Source organism: Littorina saxatilis, linkage group LG8 (genome assembly GCF_037325665.1).
Source record: "Littorina saxatilis isolate snail1 linkage group LG8, US_GU_Lsax_2.0, whole genome shotgun sequence".
In the NCBI taxonomy this organism is placed as follows: Eukaryota; Metazoa; Mollusca; class Gastropoda; order Littorinimorpha; family Littorinidae; genus Littorina; species Littorina saxatilis.
This window is the reverse complement of record NC_090252.1, coordinates 72,653,636-72,671,236: the sequence shown is the minus strand read 5'-3', so window position 1 is coordinate 72,671,236 and position 17,601 is coordinate 72,653,636. Positions and strand designations below refer to the sequence as shown.

Genomic DNA, 17,601 nt, shown 5'->3' with positions numbered 1-17,601 from the left:
TCTCTCTCTCTCTCTGTTGCTTTCTCGTATGTTTGCTTATAACCATCACTTGCATGACAGTATAACTCTCATTTCTCTATAACACACATAGGAAACGTCAGCAACAAAACAACGGCGTAAGCCTATCAATTATAATGAAATACATTCCTATAATCCAAGATGATGGAAGACTAAAACTAATGGAAACAAAATGCAAATATCACTAAACGTTTTGAAACTTCAATCAATTGCAATGTTCACAGAATCGAAGAAGCGAACAGTCCATCGCACAGCAGATAACGACAATGCCAACACACACGCACAAAAACACACACGCACGCACAATGTTAATATAAGATGCGACCATTTCAGTTTTTCGTTGTCTGGGGGTCCTGCAGCTAATACTACAAGATGTAACAGGTAAACTGTTGAGCTTACAGCGGCACATCAATACATGTGAATTACTTGTATCTCCTAGTCCTGAGAGCAATACAAAACTGCCCAAAACGTCATCTACGTTACAGTCCGGGTGTACGTTTGAAGAACTTGAATGTATTTAAGAAATATAGACAAGCTGTTTCTGACCATATACACTATCATTTTAAATGTGTTGGCCGGCAGTGCTGTTGCTGCAGCAATATTTTGTGCATGAGGAAGTCCTCGTGCGTCGACATCATGGCTAAAACTAATTGCCCAGGGAAATAGGCGCAAAAACTTCTTCCGGGAATATGATTTGATCCCATTTTGGGAGCCATTTTACACACGAGAAAAATGTTTAGTGTATGTACAGGGCTTTCATTACTGCTAAGGAGCGTCTGAGTCTAACGTACAGGCAACTACGAGAACATATGGACTTGGGGGTTCTATAACCGTCATCTACGGTGCCGGCTTTTTCTAGCCAAAGAGAAACAAATAAATACTCCAAATGTTGATATGATTTTCAGCCACAGGAGCATACTACGAAACAAATATTGGCAGGGCCTTCCGGTGACTCCTGGCTCTGTCGTGAGTTGAAATGCAAGCGCCCGTCAACTACGTTACCGTCATGTAGCTTACACAGACATATATAGTACGACTAAACGGCTTTTTGTAAATCAGGATGGGCACCCATTATCCCGTGTTGGTGAACAATAAAGCTACACAAAACACAAATATATTGAACAGAAAAACCACACATTGTTTTTGGAAACTTTGTAAAACCTACTGGTCGCTTTTACTGACTGTGAGACACACGCACACACCAGGCATGCTAAGGGAAAGGTGGTGGTCGTGGAAGGGCTTCTGCTACACGCACACAGCCGGCATACTAAGGGAAAGGTGGCGGTCGTGGAAGAGCCACCAGGCATGCTAAGGGAAAGGTGGCGGTCGTGGAAGGGCTTCTGCTACACGCACACAGCCGGCATACTAAGGGAAAGGTGGCGGTCGTGGAAGGGCTTCTGCTACACGCACACACCAGGCATACTAAGGGAAAGGTGGCGGTCGTGGAAGGGCTTCTGCTACACGCACACACCAGGCATACTAAGGGAAAGGTGGCGGTCGTGGAAGAGCTTCTGCTACACGCACACACCAGGCATACTAAGGGAAAGGTGGCGGTCGTGGAAGGGCTTCTGCTACACGCACACACCAGGCATACTAAGGGAAAGGTGGCGGTCGTGGAAGGGCTTCTGCTACACGCACACACCAGGCATGCTAAGGGAAAGGTGGCGGTCGTGGAAGGGCTTCTGCTACACGCACACACCAGGCATACTAAGGGAAAGGTGGCGGTCGTGGAAGGGCTTCTGCTACACGTGCAGCCCCGATGGCACTTGCATTTTGCGAACATACGAGTTTGAACTGCAACATGAAAAACACAAATTTAATCAGTTTCACTCAAGATAATTTTTTTAAAATGCAAGATTGAAGTGGCATAACAATCTGTTGATAATGTACGTGTGAACAAAAAAAGGACACAAGTATAATGCCAGAAGTGTGAATGCGTTTTATGGTCAAGATCTGACTGAATGAATTGTTCTTAAAACCATGACTACCTTTACCTCGTTATTTACAGAACACTGTCAAAATACTGACAACATCGACGCAAGTTGCTTGTTGTGACAGACAGGGCCTCCAACCATGGTCAACAAAGACGAATCTGAAATTGATCAGACTGAAGCAGAATCTTTGTTTCTAACAAGACAAAAAATAATATATATTGCTCACCTTGTTTTCTGGTTGAACCAACTCTTCGGTCCTTGATTGCATCAAGCCATAGAAGCGAGGATGATAGATGTTCAGAGACGGACCGTCAGCTACGATTGTCAAATTAGGCTTGTCAGCTGCGATAGTCAAATTAGGCTTGTCAGCTGCGATTGTCAAATTAGGCTTGTCAGCTGCGATTGTCAAATTAGGCTTGTCAGCTGCGATTGTCATATCAGGCTTGTCAGCTGCGATTGTCATATCAGGCTTGTCAGCTGCGATTGTCATATCAGGCTGGTCCATGCGATTGATTAATGCTGCCAGACCTGCACAGGGACATACACAGACCGTACATAATGTATACCCTGATGAGGCATGGGCACATAATTATGCATTAGATCTGAAGTCTGAATTTGTGACATTGTACTAAATAAAACATTGACAATGTGCATGACGCTGTTTGGCACTGTATTTTGCAACAGAAAATGTCCTAGCCCGTAGGATAGTAGACTGTTCAGTAGATAACTGTCTTATTATTATTAACTATGTCTATTATATAGACAGCATTAAAATAGACAGTTTATTATGTGGAACAGATAAATAATACACGTGATAATGGTCATGGTCAGGCATTCGTGTTGGAATGAGGTAACACTGAACTTGAGAAAAATTAGCTTCCTGAAAGTTGTATTTTAGGTTTAAACGGTAAATATCTCGCAAGCGTTTCATTCTGTGTCTTTTATTTTATTTATTCGGCCTTCCCTACATTTGACAACAAAATAAAAACACTAGTTGTCGGTGATCAACTTTAGATTTCACCTACAGATTGGCAAAATATGACAAACACGTTTTGTTTTCCTTATGCTGGTTTGCTTAATGATTTGCGTGTGAATGTCTACTTGCTTGACCGTTTACTTACGATTGTTAAAATACATATTTATCGTTTTAAATTTGTTTTGACGCAGCGCTACTATTTATTTGCTAGTGCGTGTGTTTCCCTACGTTAATCTACACATGTAATCAGCAAAACCCAGTTATCTGATTTCAGGTACATTATAACTGTAAGAATTCAACCTCCACAGTGACCAAGTAATCACATTGTGAGCACACAGCGTACCGGCAGCAGCGAGAAAAGCTCCACGTTCAGAGACGACTCCACACACGTGACGAACAATCCTTGAGTCCTCTTCCGAGCAATCTTGCAGATTTAACTTCCCCAACACAAATCTAGTGAAAGAGTGATTTCCAGTCGTGTCGCTGAAACAAAAATGTAGCTGTTGTAATCATGAAATCATTATCAACAAGCACAAAAAGAATTGGAACAATTTCAATGATGTCAACAAGCGAACAAAATATAATATCGCCGTTCTCGTCAGAAGGGATTGTTTTTAACACGAACAGATTAATTCTTACTTCTCTATCAGGGAGACATCGTCGGCATCAATACTTCCTCTCTCCTTTAACTTCGAAGATTCAAATTTGTCAATGAACAGCATGCGTTTCTCTGACATTTTTACAAGGACCAGCCTCAAGATCTCCCCAAGGTACATGATGCTGACCATCTTCTCCAGACTGAAATACACAAACAATGAGGCAATCATTCTCGACATGCTAAATTACACAATTGTGTCAGAAACCCAAAATAATACACGAGCATATAAGTTATGTTACCTTGTGAAAATAAGCAAAACACGACCTTAAAAAACCAGACGTGCATATGAATGTAACAATGATCAGAATAGTCAGCCTGTGGTGTTACTTGCAATACTTATTGTATTTCTGTGTCAAAATCATGAATTTGTTTCACACAAGCCAACCATCTTACTCGTGACAGTTTCTTTGATAACAAATGCTTCAAGAAAACTGTGCCACTTCCCAATACACGCACGTACGCACGCACACACACAAACACACACACACAAACACACACACATACACAAAAACACACACACACACACATATACACAAACACACACACACACACATACACACACGCACACACACACATACACACACGCACACATACACTCACGCACACGCACAAACATACACACACACACACACACATACACACACACACACACACAAACACACACACATACACACACACACACACACATGCTTGAATTCAGGACAATAATCAAAGTAATATTTGCATGTGCGCATAATATAGCATTTTGAAAGCAGTCCACAGACCCATTGCATATTTTTTTTAATTTGTTTTTGGTCGCGTAACTCATCTCAATTAACGCCCAATTTTCTTGTGATATACTCTAACGCAGTTGATACCTGCACAAGGTGGAAAAGCGTGTCACAAAAAGTAGGCAAGATGGCAACACAAAACACGCTGCTATTAATTGCAATTCAATATACGAAGCTTATCATAGTCACACTAACAATAATTAAATACAAGAAAAATAATCCCCATACATCTGTTCACCCGGGTCCATTGAAAACTTGTCGAGCTCTTTGTCGTATTCGGTTGTGAAGCTGGCAAGACCATCGCCTAAACTCAGAGCACCCATCTCCGCTTTCACGAATTCCTTCAGTAAAGGATACATTTACTACATAAACAGCATATTATCCTGTACACAATTCTTATACATTGATTTAATTGCAACGCACAAACATCAAAGCTAAATTATGTGTGTAATTTGTTGACTTTTCTCCGTGTTTATTACCAGCAAGTTCTTTATCAAGTAAGTCGATGATAATTATGTTAGTGTGTTTTCTTGGTAATTTATTTATCTATTAACTGAATGAAAATCGTTGCACCTAGTTTTAGGTAGAAGCGATCGGCTTATCCTGTATTGCAGTCTCAGCTTCCTCAATCTAAATACATATTGACCTTTTCAAATCAATCTGCTCAGTTATTTGTGTGAGCCTGTTCGTTACAAATGAAAAAAAAGAAAATGAAAAAACAAATTACAGAAAATAGGCTCCAAGCATTAATCTCAGATAAACTGACTGTTTTAAACAAGTAAACGTCCCAAAACTCGTACATCAATGAAGCACGGGTGCTGTTGGGTTTTAAGAGAGAAGATCGAACACTGTATTCATCAGCTACAGTTTTGCGGATGAGTTTTGTGTGTAGAGCAATTGACTGTGAGTACACTGCAACTCCCCCATTTACTTAGCGATTGCATTTGTTATCATGACCATCATTGTGTCTGCGCACATTGGTAGCAAAAATAGAAACATATCTATGTCTCGCAAGACGTCCAATTTTTACCATTTGTGTTCCATTGCCCCCCTGTTCGTTGATGTAACAGATGTAAAATCCGTTACCCACGACGAGGGAAAGCTTGCAGCTGGGGTCATCATGAGCAGCAGAGACTAGTGCACCGACAGCATCGTTAACAACGATCTTCACATCCAGGACGCATGACTGTGCAGAACATTACACCAGGAGGAAACTCTATGTAGGTTGTACTTTATAAATCATTAACTATGACTCGAATATCGACCAATGCGACATTATGGTGAGTAAATATCAGACACAAAAGGCACATGATAGCCATAAGATGTAACATAAAAACTATAAGATGAACGTTAAGTTCTTTTAAGATGAGTGTCTTCATTTTAAAACGTTTGTAGTTTGTCTATATAATACTAAACTAGCGGTTGAACGTTGCGCATTGAAAGCAAATACCAAATATTCATTTTGTGTGACATTTATAGATAGATAGATAGATAGATAGAGAGAGGGAGATAGATAGAGAGATAGATGGAGTGAGAGAGATAAAGATAGATAGATAGATAGATAGATAGATGGATAGATAGATAGATAGATAGATAGATAGATAGATAGATAGATAGATAGATAGATAGATAGATAGATAGATAGATAGAGGGAGAGATAGATAGAGGGAGAGATAGATAGAGGGTGTGTGTGAATTAATAAGAATATTTGTTTAGGTCTTTCGGAATACGCGCTATATAAGCTTCATATGGACTGATTGAAAAGTTTGGTAATACGACACGTTTAGTATACACATTCACAAAAATAAATACAGATTCTGGTCAGCTTATTGGTCATAACTTTTGAATTGTTTAAAGCAATTCATTGAGAACCAAAGCAGATATGGCTCTTTCAGTGGAAGATCCCTCAAACATGGCTGCAAAACTTGCCTTTTTTGGTCTCTGAAACGGTTGACACCTACCGCCTTTGACAAAAAGCTACATAAAGACTAGAGAAGTCAGGTGCATGAAACAAAATGTTCTGAACATGAAATTGAATGGCCTTTCCAATGGTTGTCATTGTTTGGTAAGTGCACATTCTGAATTTTGGCAGATTTTAAAATACTGGGCATTGGTTTTTGTCAGGTCGATTTTAGGGGTGACCTTGTTTGACAGACTGCCACGGGATGCCTATACAAAGTACCACAGATCGAACAAATGATATGAACAGTAGACATAATTACCTTTTCCAGCATATAAAGTTAAATTAAAATGGCTTGTGGTTTAACGTTTTTCTGAGCGTGCAAAAATTGTTGCAATAATTTGTTGGCCAAGTTTAGATAGACAGATAGATATATAGATAGATATAAAGATAAATTGAGAGAGAGAGAGAGATAGAGAGAGAGAGAGAGAGAGAGAGAGAGAGAGAGAGAGAGAGAGAGAGAGAGAGAGAGAGGGAGAGAGGGAGAGAGGGAGAGAGAGAGTGTGTGTGCAAATGTGTGTTTAAAGGAATCACCATTTTGTCTTGCGGCAAAGCTTGCTGAAGTAGCTCCCTTACATCCCTGTTGCCAAATCCTCCGCAGTGAAATTCTTTGGTCCACTTGGTGAGGACAGCCTGTGAAAGATCTGGACTATGTTTGCATGGGAAGGAGAAGACGAAAGCCACTCGATAGTTCTTGCCCAACATGTTATGGGTTTTGACAAATTTCCTGACGCAGTCTTCAATGAACCCAAAGAGCTGAAAAAGACACAGGAAACCAGCTTCAAAACTACTTTTTTTTTTATCTTTTTAAAAAATAATTCTAATGTAGCCAAGTGCTAAACTGGCTACTAATTCGTTATAATATTTGTCTGTCATTTCTGTCTTGTGTAAGTTTTGCCGATCGCTTTATGTTTTCGATTTGCTCAGACACCTGAAGATCGTAAACGCGCTTAGTCGTCTGTGTCCACAAGTCTCATAGTCTTTGTTCCTTTGACGTCAAGCCGCCCTCCCAGAGAGAGACGGGCTTGCAGCTTGTCAGCTACGCAATTTTATGACCGAGCCGGGGGTAGATTCCCGGAAGATGTTTTGGTGATGTTGTTTGATAAGCTCAGATCAAAGCCTCATTAAGAGGGTGTTAGAATGTCGCTTTCCTCTTTTAGGTTGCGTGATCAGCCGTGTGTTTGTGTAAGTCAGCTCAACTCAACTCAACTCAAATTTTATTGGCTTCAATTTTCATAGAAGAATTTGTCTTGCGCTTGGGCGAAATCACATTTCATGTATCACACACAGTAATCACTAGTATAAGCCTACAATTATCACATTTGTACCTGTATCATACATGCAAACAAATAGTGTGAGCTTGGGAACGACAGTTACGGTACACATGCACTTTTGTGCATCCGTGTGAACTCGTGGTACCTCTGTGCTATCGAGGATTCAAACCTGTACTATCGGGGATCCATTAAGGTTTCCGAGACTGTGTTTTGTTTCTATTGAATTGGTCTCGCGGAAGAGCCGATTCTAAAATTTGCATAGGTAAAACGATCGCTTTTTTGGTACAAGCCTCTGGAGTAAATTTTGTGATTAATGTTTTTGTGAACAAGAAACAATTGACAGGTGGCTTTATTCCATCTCCCCTTTTCCTTCCGCCGCGATGTAAATTTGAATAGTTGAAGGTGACGTGGGGGTGCCCGACACCCCTCGAGTCGAATATGTATTAACCTTGTGACAGCGGCGCGCAGGATGTGGCCGCTAAAACTGTCTTTTTGCTTGGAACTTTGGAGTGAAGACAACCTATATTTTGTGTGGTGTGTTTCTCTTGACGCCGGTGTGTGACATGTTTTGTCACAGGCTGAAATCCTTTGGGATGTGAGGAATTCTTTTGCTGGTAGGTTAATACAATTTTCTTTCTGTAAATGGGTAAGCAGTGAGAAGAATAGTATGCTGCTTGGGGAGGATTTATTTGAATGTTTATGAAGATTGTTTTGTGAGTTGGAATGTTAGGGAAGACTTTTCTTTGTTGAATGTTTTAGAAAACCGTTGTTTGAGAGAACGGTATTGTAGGCATGTTATTTGGTAGGAATGATGTGTTTTGTTGTTCAAAGAGTTCGTTTGTTGTAGTTGAAATTGTTGATTTGTTAACGTATGCTTACGGCGTACATTCTGTGCTTTGCAGGATGGCTGAGCGTGCGACGGGGTTCTTTTTAGAGGGGTCTTTTCTTTTCTAGAGGGGTGTAGTTAGATTCAGTTAGTTCTTTTTTAGCTGGGTTCAGTAGACGGGTTTTTTAGATGGGTTTTAGTTTCGTTAGGTTTTTGTAGACTAGATTTCGTTAGAGGGGAGCAGTTAGTTTTAGTGGAGGGATTTTGGTCAGGTTTTGTTAGAGTTTTTGTAGATTTGGTTTTTTTTGAAGAATTGTTTTTAGGTTGTTTTTTAGATTTCGTTTGTTTTAGATTAGAGTCTCATTGTGGTTTTTTGGATTAAAGTTGAGAGTGAGGATTTAGAGTAGAGTGTAGTTTGGGGGAAGGATTTAGTGTGTTTTTAAAGGGTAGCTTTAGAGGGAGAATTTAGAATGTAGTTTTAGAGTGAAGAGTTGAGAGCGTTGTTTTTTTTTGGAGTTGTTTAGTCCTATAGTAATACATTGAAAGTTTTGTATTTGAAAGTAAACCCCCGTTATCCCACACATTCCCCATTTCATCGTATGGAATAAAAGAACCTGGTAATATAACTTGTTTGCTTGAGTGTTTGAGCTCGGTAAGAAAGAGTAAAGTAAATTGGCACTCGGTTACATAAGATTGTGATTTGTTTACTTGCTTGACCAATGAGATGCCATGCCAGTCTTGTTAGCTAACTTCTGATTGGTTGCTTTGACCCCACCTTTTTCTATGTACATGATAGCGTGTGAGATATTTGGGAAGAACTGAGAACTATCTGAGACCGAGAGGACGTACTTGTTGTGTACCCTGTTATAGAGACTTACTGATGTAGACTGCATTGTACTATTGGTGTGGCCTCCCGGCCTTCGGGCTGGGTTGGTGAGGAGAAGAGAGGAATAGAAAATAAAGAGAAATGTGAATCGACAGACATGGTTTTCCAGAGTTTCATGTTGCATCAAGTGATTCGTTGACGTTGGTCCGTGCCAGTGAACTCTTGTCTATCATTCTCTACATGTGATTGAAAGTCCAAAACGAGAGCAAGTGATGTTCGTTCAGTGTAAGACACTGAAGAGGCACCCACATGGTGTGCTCCTTACTTCGGGGTCTACTTCTACTAGGTGACTACAATCACCTCCCTACTACATCAAACCAATCACATCCTCCTCCTTCCACCCCATCACACTAAAAACAAACTTTGTTCCTGCACTTTGTTCACCTTTGCTCACAGGTGTTGTAACCAATATTTAAAACATTCAACCGTAGTCTACTTCCATATGTCTAAAAGTGACGAAACAAAATGAAAAGTAAAGATTCAGGTTTCAAAGGAAAAAAAAATAGCCTGAACACGTGAAACAACAAATGCAAATCACAGCATACAGTTACAATTTCACTCTAGTAAAAAGAATCTACCCACAGTAAAGAGGTGCACAAAAACTGTGCAAAATGCAGTCACCTGTATGCTTGTGCTTTGTCGAGTGTTCTGTGGTATGTTGTAGTGATGAGAACGTACATCAGTTTTCTTGTTAGCTTTAAACTTGACGAGTTGAATCTTTAAATTGCCACTGCCAAGGTCAACCACCAGAAAAGCAGAATTCACGGTAACTGCAACATACATTCTAAGAGCCTCGAAATCAGGTTCTATTTAGGTTAAGCATTTTAATGACAGAACACACATTGTTGACATATTTTACTCTAATAAGAATGACTGACTGAAGTGCCTATACTTTGTCTCATGTTTGCGGATATGAACACACTGCTGCTGATGTTGCTGCTGCTGACGATGATGATTATGATGGCAACAACTATGAAATGTGCTTTTGTTACAATCGGCTAAAAATGGACAACAATTTTTAAACTAAAAACAAATTATCCATGCACCGCAATATCTCTTTAAACCCATTGCATTCTGTGTTAAGATGCAAGTTAAAAGTAGACATTCAGACCATTCATAAGAATCTGTGTTTTCTGAGCAGAAGCATTACTAATTTTAGATTTTATGTTGAAGGGGTATTTACCCTCCGCAATGCCTTGAAACATGGCGAGTATCATAGCATGTAGATCAATTTACCTTTCTTCTGTGGAAGAGGTCTACGGTAAACATCAGTGTCGGTGTGGCAACTGTCCATCTGCTTCTCAATATGATGCATCACATCCCTGCAGTCTTGTGTTGACAACTGGAAACCTTTCACGAACTCCTCCAACTTGATACACAAAGATGACACCCAGATATAATTACCACACACTTACAACAAACTCATCACCTTAAGTTCAACACATCTATATACAGGCAAACTAACATGAACTGTACCGCATTTATTATTTAGTTTAGGCCTGCGAAGTTCATCTCTCTCTCTCTCTCTCTCTCTCTCTCTCTCTCTCTCTCTCTCTCTCTCTCTCTCTCTCTCTCTCTCTCTCTCTCTCTCACTCTCACTCTCACTCTCTCTCTCTCTCTCTCTCTCTCTCTCTCTCTCTCTCTCTCTCTCTCTCTCTCTCTCTCTCTCTCATGAGCATGAAGTAACATTTTGAACGTTAGTATGCGTAACAATGATAATACCATACCCTATTTCTTAACAGACAAATCAGTAATGAACAGAAACCCTCTTCTCAACAAAATGCATACATGTTTTTTAAAAAGCACACCTCTATTTCGTTATTACCGGTGAAACACTCGGTTCAATGTTGTGCTATAACCATATATTTAGAAAGTAAAGCAACATATCTTCAAATCGGCTGCTTACAACGGGAAAACAAATCTTTGAATATAAGGGCCATACATAATTTTTCAATGTTGGATTGCTGGCAGGCAAGTCTTTAGGAATTTGGCAATGAGTTTCAAAGAACTGAACCCGCAGTATCAAAGACAACTCGGGGTATCGGGGTGACTAATGTATTGGAATGTATTGGAATGTTAACTCTTACCAGTTTACTCCCTTGACATATACTTTATTCTAAAGACAAGCCCTTTTATGCACTCAAAATAACAACACAAACAGTTTATTGATTTAATTATCGTTGCATGTTGACAGACTTTTAAAACGATCAATACTTTACATGCTATGAACATGGTTTTCCTGATATATATTTTGGTGTGCCTGTGATCTGTTTGCCATTGATGCAAATGTTCGTGATTGACAGTCAGGAATCGTCGCAAACTGATATTTGAGCGCAGCGAGTTCATTTGAGCCTGATGTTGATTAGCTCTACTCAAAATAATGATACCTTGGACAAACTACACCTTGAAGCTTTACTTATTATAATTGGCGGTGTGCGGAGAACTAGTCATGGTAATATTTACAAAGAAAGCGGATTTTGTAGTCTAAAGGAACGCCGAAGACAACATAAATTGATTTTATATCATAAAATGGTTCATGGTAAATGTCCCCTATATTTAGTTGACCTTTTGCCACCACTAGTTTCATCCTTAAATCCTTATCACAGAAGACGACCACTTGAAAGATTTGTACCAGCGCACAGGACAGAAATCTTCCGAACATCCTTCGTTCCTTCGACTACAATTTTATGGAATGATCTGCCTGATGTGGTTAAAACCACAAACTCAATTAGCGAGTTTAAGCATTATTTACAAAGTCCTCATTATTATGTACCAGTTTATTGTTATTTTGGAAAAAGACAGGTAGAAATACAACACAGCAGAATGCGTTTAAACATGAGTAACCTTAATTCCGATATATGCAAACGCCATTTAAAAGTGTGCGTGCGGTAACCGGAACGAAACAGCTGAACATTACTTGTTATACTGCACGTTGTTTGAAAATGCTCGTATGTCCACAATTAACTCACTGCCTGGCAATTTTAGACACGTGGAAACATTATTAAGAGGCAGCGAGCAACATTCATTTCGCATAAATACATTGATTTTTGAGTCGGTCCAATACTTTATTGCTGAATCTGGTCGACTAACTTGAAGGATTAGCCCACGTACTGGTATTGTGTATGTTTGTGTGCAGAAGAACGTAAACCCGCCTCTCAGTGTTGTTGCATCAATTACATATTAACATAAGTAATAATTATAATTGAGATTTTGTTTTTGTTTTGCTGTTCTCTTTTGTGTGTGTGTGTGTGTGTGTGTGTGGTTGTTTTCTTCCATACATTCGTAACGAACTATGCTGCCCTCTCCATGACAATGTACATTTATCTGAACTTATTCCCCCCTCTGTTTCTTTACCTCTGTAAACTTGTAGGGGTAGTTATTTTTCGATAATGACCCAGCAACCAAACAAATAACGACCCAGCAACAGCCTGAATCCTCGATAGTGCAATGGGTTGAGAAGTTGTTCTGTTTCGGTACTACTTTTTGCGACTGAAAAGTTCCGAACGCTCTAACGTACGAAGTATACATCTCTGGAGCAAACAATACAAACATACCGCATTTAAATTAACAACTACAGGCCTGAACACATGAATCTTCATATAAAATCCATGAGTTCGGTTGTTTTCTGAATCTAGATTTGCCGTGCTCAAACGTTCATCACAAGCAATTTCCCGCAAGGCAAGTAACTCATACTTTGTCTAGCGACAAGAGTAGTTCCCCTTCTTTTCACTCAGTTTCTTCGACAACAGACTGCAATCCGACGGTCAGTTTTCAACAATATTTCATTTAATAAACAGATCACACGCAACCAAATGCACACATCTCATCAATTTAAACAACATAAAGCGGTTTCATACACTATTTTCCCCAGAAAACTGAACTTCATACAGTTTTTAACGTTGGAACACGGGTGCAAAAGTTCGTCTGCTAGTCCCATTTGACGAAAGAACAGTCATTATCCTAAGCGATACCAAAACATATACAGAACACACAATATCTGCCTTTGCCGCCACAGCAGAATAACAGCATTTATTCCCCCCTCTGCTTCTTTACCTCTGTAAACTTGTAGGGGTAGTTATTTTTCGATAATGATCCAGCAACCAAACAAATAACGACCCAGCAACAGCCTAAATCCTCGATAGTGCAATGGGTTGAGAAGTTGTTCTGTTTCGGTACTACTTTTTGCGACTGAAAAGTTCCGAACGCTCTAACGTACGAAGTATACATCTCTGGAGCAAACAATACAAACATACCGCATTTAAATTAACAACTACAGGCCTGAACACATGAATCTTCATATAAAATCCATGAGTTTGCCGTGCTCAAACGTTCATCACAAGCAATTTCCCGCAAGGCAAGTAACTCATACTTTGTCTAGCGACAAGAGTAGTTCCCCTTCTTTTCACTCAGTTTCTTCGACAACAGACTGCAATCCGACGGTCAGTTTTCAACAATATTTCATTTAATAAACAGATCACACGCAACCAAATGCACACAGCTCATCAATTTAAACAACATAAAGCGGTTTCATACACTATTTTCCCCAGAAAACTGAACTTCATACAGTTTTTAACGTTGGAACACGGGTGCAAAAGTTCGTCTGCTAGTCCCATTTGACGAAAGAACAGTCATTATCCTAAGCGATACCAAAACATATACAGAACACACAATATCTGCCTTTGCCGCCACAGCAGAATAACAGCATATCTGTGTACTTGATTTTAGTCCAAAATAGGAAAACTGACAAGAAGTGTTAACAGAATGGAATGATTTGCACGGAACTATACAACCGCGCATTAATCGATCGCCTGCGCAGGTTGACTGGTTGAGTGAATAGGATTCGATCAAACTTTCGCAAAAAAAAACCTCTTTTCTTTGAATAACTGAAGAAAGGAGGAATAAAGAGGTTACACACCTCGTCTCAGTGATTATAAAAAATAATGGTCTCAGTTCGCGGTCATGAAAAAGCTCGCTAAAGCTCGCATTTTTCATGATCCGCTAACTTCGACCATTATTTTTAATAATCAAAGCTCGCATTTTTCATGATCCGCTAACTTCGACCATTATTTTTAATAATCACTGAGACTCGGCGTGTAACCTCTACTTACTTATTGCATGTCTCGGCATCGATGTTCTCGTCCCACGCGCTTCATTCATAGTCTCACTTTTTTTCTTTTTTTTCTTCTTTTTTTTTCTTTTTTTCTCTCTGTAAATCCTCCTGTTTTGATTAAGTTCCCCATACCCCCCTCCTACATTTTGTTCTTCTGGTTAATAATTGTGTTGTCCACCATCATGAAAACTTGTGTAACTTAGCATTGTTATGGTCACGTCAAATAAGCATTTGCTTGAGTTCGTGTCCTAGCTGCATTTTTGTCAATTGTTTCATGTCATGTATTTTGAATAAAATTGTGTTTAAACCAATGATAATGTTTCTAGTTCTGAGCAAATATTGGCACTGAAGATTTGAGGAACAAAGAACATTGGCAGCACATAGTCACTGCTTTGAGATTGCAAGATGCCTGCGATGTAATTTTTGTTAAACAAATTGGATTGATGTACGAGAGAGTAAACACTCACCTTTTTGTCTGTCATTTGTGAAAAGACTGGTTTTTGCCCATCCACGCCTGCAATCAGCGGCACATCTACACTTGTATCCTCGAGAGAATTTGATTGTCTGTTTCTGCAAACCGATATGATAAACCAAGAACACGCGTATATGTATGCATCGGTAAATCTACACTAGTTTGATCAAGTCCAATCTTCAATGAACATTACGTTTTTATAATATACAAAGCATAAATGAAACATTAATGTCATCTGAAAGACCTTCGTACTCAAAAGGTGAAGTCGTGATCAGCTTTCAAAAGCGATTGCTGTGGGCTTCTCCGTTTATTATGCAAACTCTGGGTTTTTCCTGTACATCCAATATACCTTTTATATTGTTTAGTATTCATTATGTACTAAACATTTATTTTTGAACATCGGAAGAATATCTTTCATACATGGTGTTCTTCCAGTGCTGGAGTTGGTCAACAAACAAATCATACAGCTGCCTCCTGATTAAAAATACACTCCCACAAATAAGCACGTGTGCTTGATAACACAGTTTCAGGAAGCGTCATGCAGGGCTCCTTTGAACAAGCTCACCTCGAGCGACGCCGCCTGTAGAGGAAGAACATCAACACAGCCGCTGCTGCTGGAATGACGAGCAGGACGACCAACCATATCATGTTGCTATCATCTGTTTAACGGACATGATCTCAAATTAAAGAAAAATGCCTTCGTCTGTACGACATCCTGTTCAGCACCTCTCGTCATAATTCCACGTGGGATAACACATTGTTCCACTTGGACACATACCAAACATCAACAGACTCGCTATGTCATGTGCTGATTCGGGACATTGTTTTCACATTACTTCCGTAGGTGGCTCCAAACAGCACACAATTCCCTAGGGCCCTCATTGCAAAGAAGTATCAACACTAATGATTTATGGTAAATGTCCAAGTAAAAAGATGCTCCTATTAAAGCCGGGAAAGATCTGAGGTAGCGAACGTTCTCATTGGTGCGAACACCCAACATGTAATACAATAGGCACGTTGTACAGTACCCGGAGAAAGAAACGCAACTCATTCGCGCCCACTGTTGCTTGTGATTTTTCGTCATTTTCAAATTGTTGTAAAATATTAACCAGATAAGGTACATCAAACAGGAAGACAGATTCGTGGAGGATATTTTACTAGCTTTACGATTAGTGCATATTATTTTATTGTTTTTTTTGTTGTTTTTTTAATTCATAAACTGTGTTATAAAGGGTAGGGGTCAAACGAGTCGTGATTTCCTCCACAACTCTCTTTACTTGGTTGAAAAATATGCATTTGCACGATTTTTGTAGCGTGTCGAGGTGACATGTTCGCCTGAAATACGACTCGCTTGACCCCTACCCTGAATAACACTGTTTATACAAAAATAAAACCATTAGATAATATGCACTAATCGTACAGCCAGTAAAATATCCTCCACGAATCTGTCTTCCTTTTTGATGTACCTTATCTGGTTAATATTTTACGACAATTTGACAATGACGAAAAATCCCTTGCCACAGTGGGAACCAATCAGTTGCGTTTCTTTCGCCGGGTACTGCACAGTAAACATAAACAGTACAAAAGTCCCTCAAAAGTTTCCATAAGTCATACTATTAACATTATCGTTTTTACATCAAACAATCAAAGATTCCACCCATAACTGTTCAGTTTAATTTATTCTCCACGTCCACAACTCTGGGCACACACACACACACACACACACACACACACACACACACACACACGCACACAGATACACACACATATACACACGCACAAACAGACACACACATACACACACACACAAACTTACACACACACTCACATACACAGACGCACACACAGACACAGACACAGACACGTGAGTGTACCTTCCTGTTTGGTGGAGGGTTTGCCAGCTGTTTAAGAAACAAAAAAAGACTTTTAAAACAAATATAATTCAGCTCATCCGCCCCCACCCCCCATCTGGCTGCCTGTCTCTCTTGTTCTCTCTCTCTCTCTCTCTCTCTCTCTCTCTCTCTCTCTCTCTCTCTCTCTCTCTCTCTCTCTCTCTCCTGTTTCTCTTTTTCTATATATCTTTTTTGCGGCAACACCTGTCCTGACACACACATAAACAGGCACACGCACAGGCACGCACTCACGTAAGCACACACACACGACGGCAACAATGATGATGATGGTGATGATGATGATGATACAACTAAGGTAAGCAGTGCCAACATATAATACCTGTTACAGTCAGTTCACATGCTTGGGGGTCTGTGTCGCTGGCAGGTAGAAGAGAACAATAGTAAAACCCAGCGAATGTGTTGCTGACAGTAGGAATCTTGAGCGTGAGACGATCTCTGATGACATTGCCATGCGTGAAACCATTGTGAACGTCGCATTCGTATTTCGGCGTGTCTGTTTTCCATTCACATTTTAACACTTCCGTTCCTTAAGAAACATAAGGAAAAATATGAAATATGTGATGGAGGGGGAGAGAAAGTGTGAGAAAGAGCGAGAGACATAACTATTTACTCAGACTAGGATTGACTGAGAGAGAAAGAGAGAGAGAGAGAGAGAGAGAGAGAGAGAGAGAGAGAGAGAGAGAGAGAATGACAATGACAATGACAATTCTTTAGTTAACGAAGGTAATACATTGAGGAATGGTCTGGTGTTTTTGCATCCAGCCCTCGCCGTAAAGAGGGATTCACTAAAAAGGAAATAAAAAA

At 39.8% G+C, this 17,601-nt stretch overlaps 1 protein-coding gene across 1 annotated transcript; it reads right to left on the bottom strand.

Moving 5' to 3' along the window:
• Nucleotides 1–1,385: 1,385 nt before the first annotated feature.
• On the bottom strand, nucleotides 1,386–17,380 carry LOC138974304 (hexokinase-4-like). The gene is made up of 13 exons (XM_070347018.1): nucleotides 17,117–17,380; nucleotides 16,759–16,785; nucleotides 15,450–15,543; nucleotides 14,880–14,982; nucleotides 10,539–10,671; nucleotides 9,924–10,072; nucleotides 6,851–7,072; nucleotides 5,387–5,542; nucleotides 4,585–4,697; nucleotides 3,568–3,726; nucleotides 3,272–3,411; nucleotides 2,179–2,480; nucleotides 1,386–1,812 (listed from the first exon to the last, which is right to left on the bottom strand). The coding sequence occupies exons 3-13, from the start codon at nucleotides 15,530–15,532 to the stop codon at nucleotides 1,726–1,728; spliced, it is 1,647 nt and encodes a 548-aa protein (XP_070203119.1). The 5' UTR covers nucleotides 15,533–15,543; nucleotides 16,759–16,785; nucleotides 17,117–17,380; the 3' UTR covers nucleotides 1,386–1,725.
• Nucleotides 17,381–17,601: the final 221 nt, after the last annotated feature.

Coding starts and splice junctions, on each gene's coding strand:
- LOC138974304 (XM_070347018.1), bottom strand. CDS start 15,532: ATGATATGGTTGGTCGTCCTGCTCGTCATTCCAGCAGCAGCGGCTGTG. Junction 14,983..15,449: donor TACAGGCGGCGTCGCTCGAG/GTGAGCTTGTTC, acceptor ATCGGTTTGCAG/AAACAGACAATCAAATTCTC. Junction 3,727..4,584: donor ATGGACCCGGGTGAACAGAT/GTATGGGGATTA, acceptor TGTGTATTTCAG/TCTGGAGAAGATGGTCAGCA.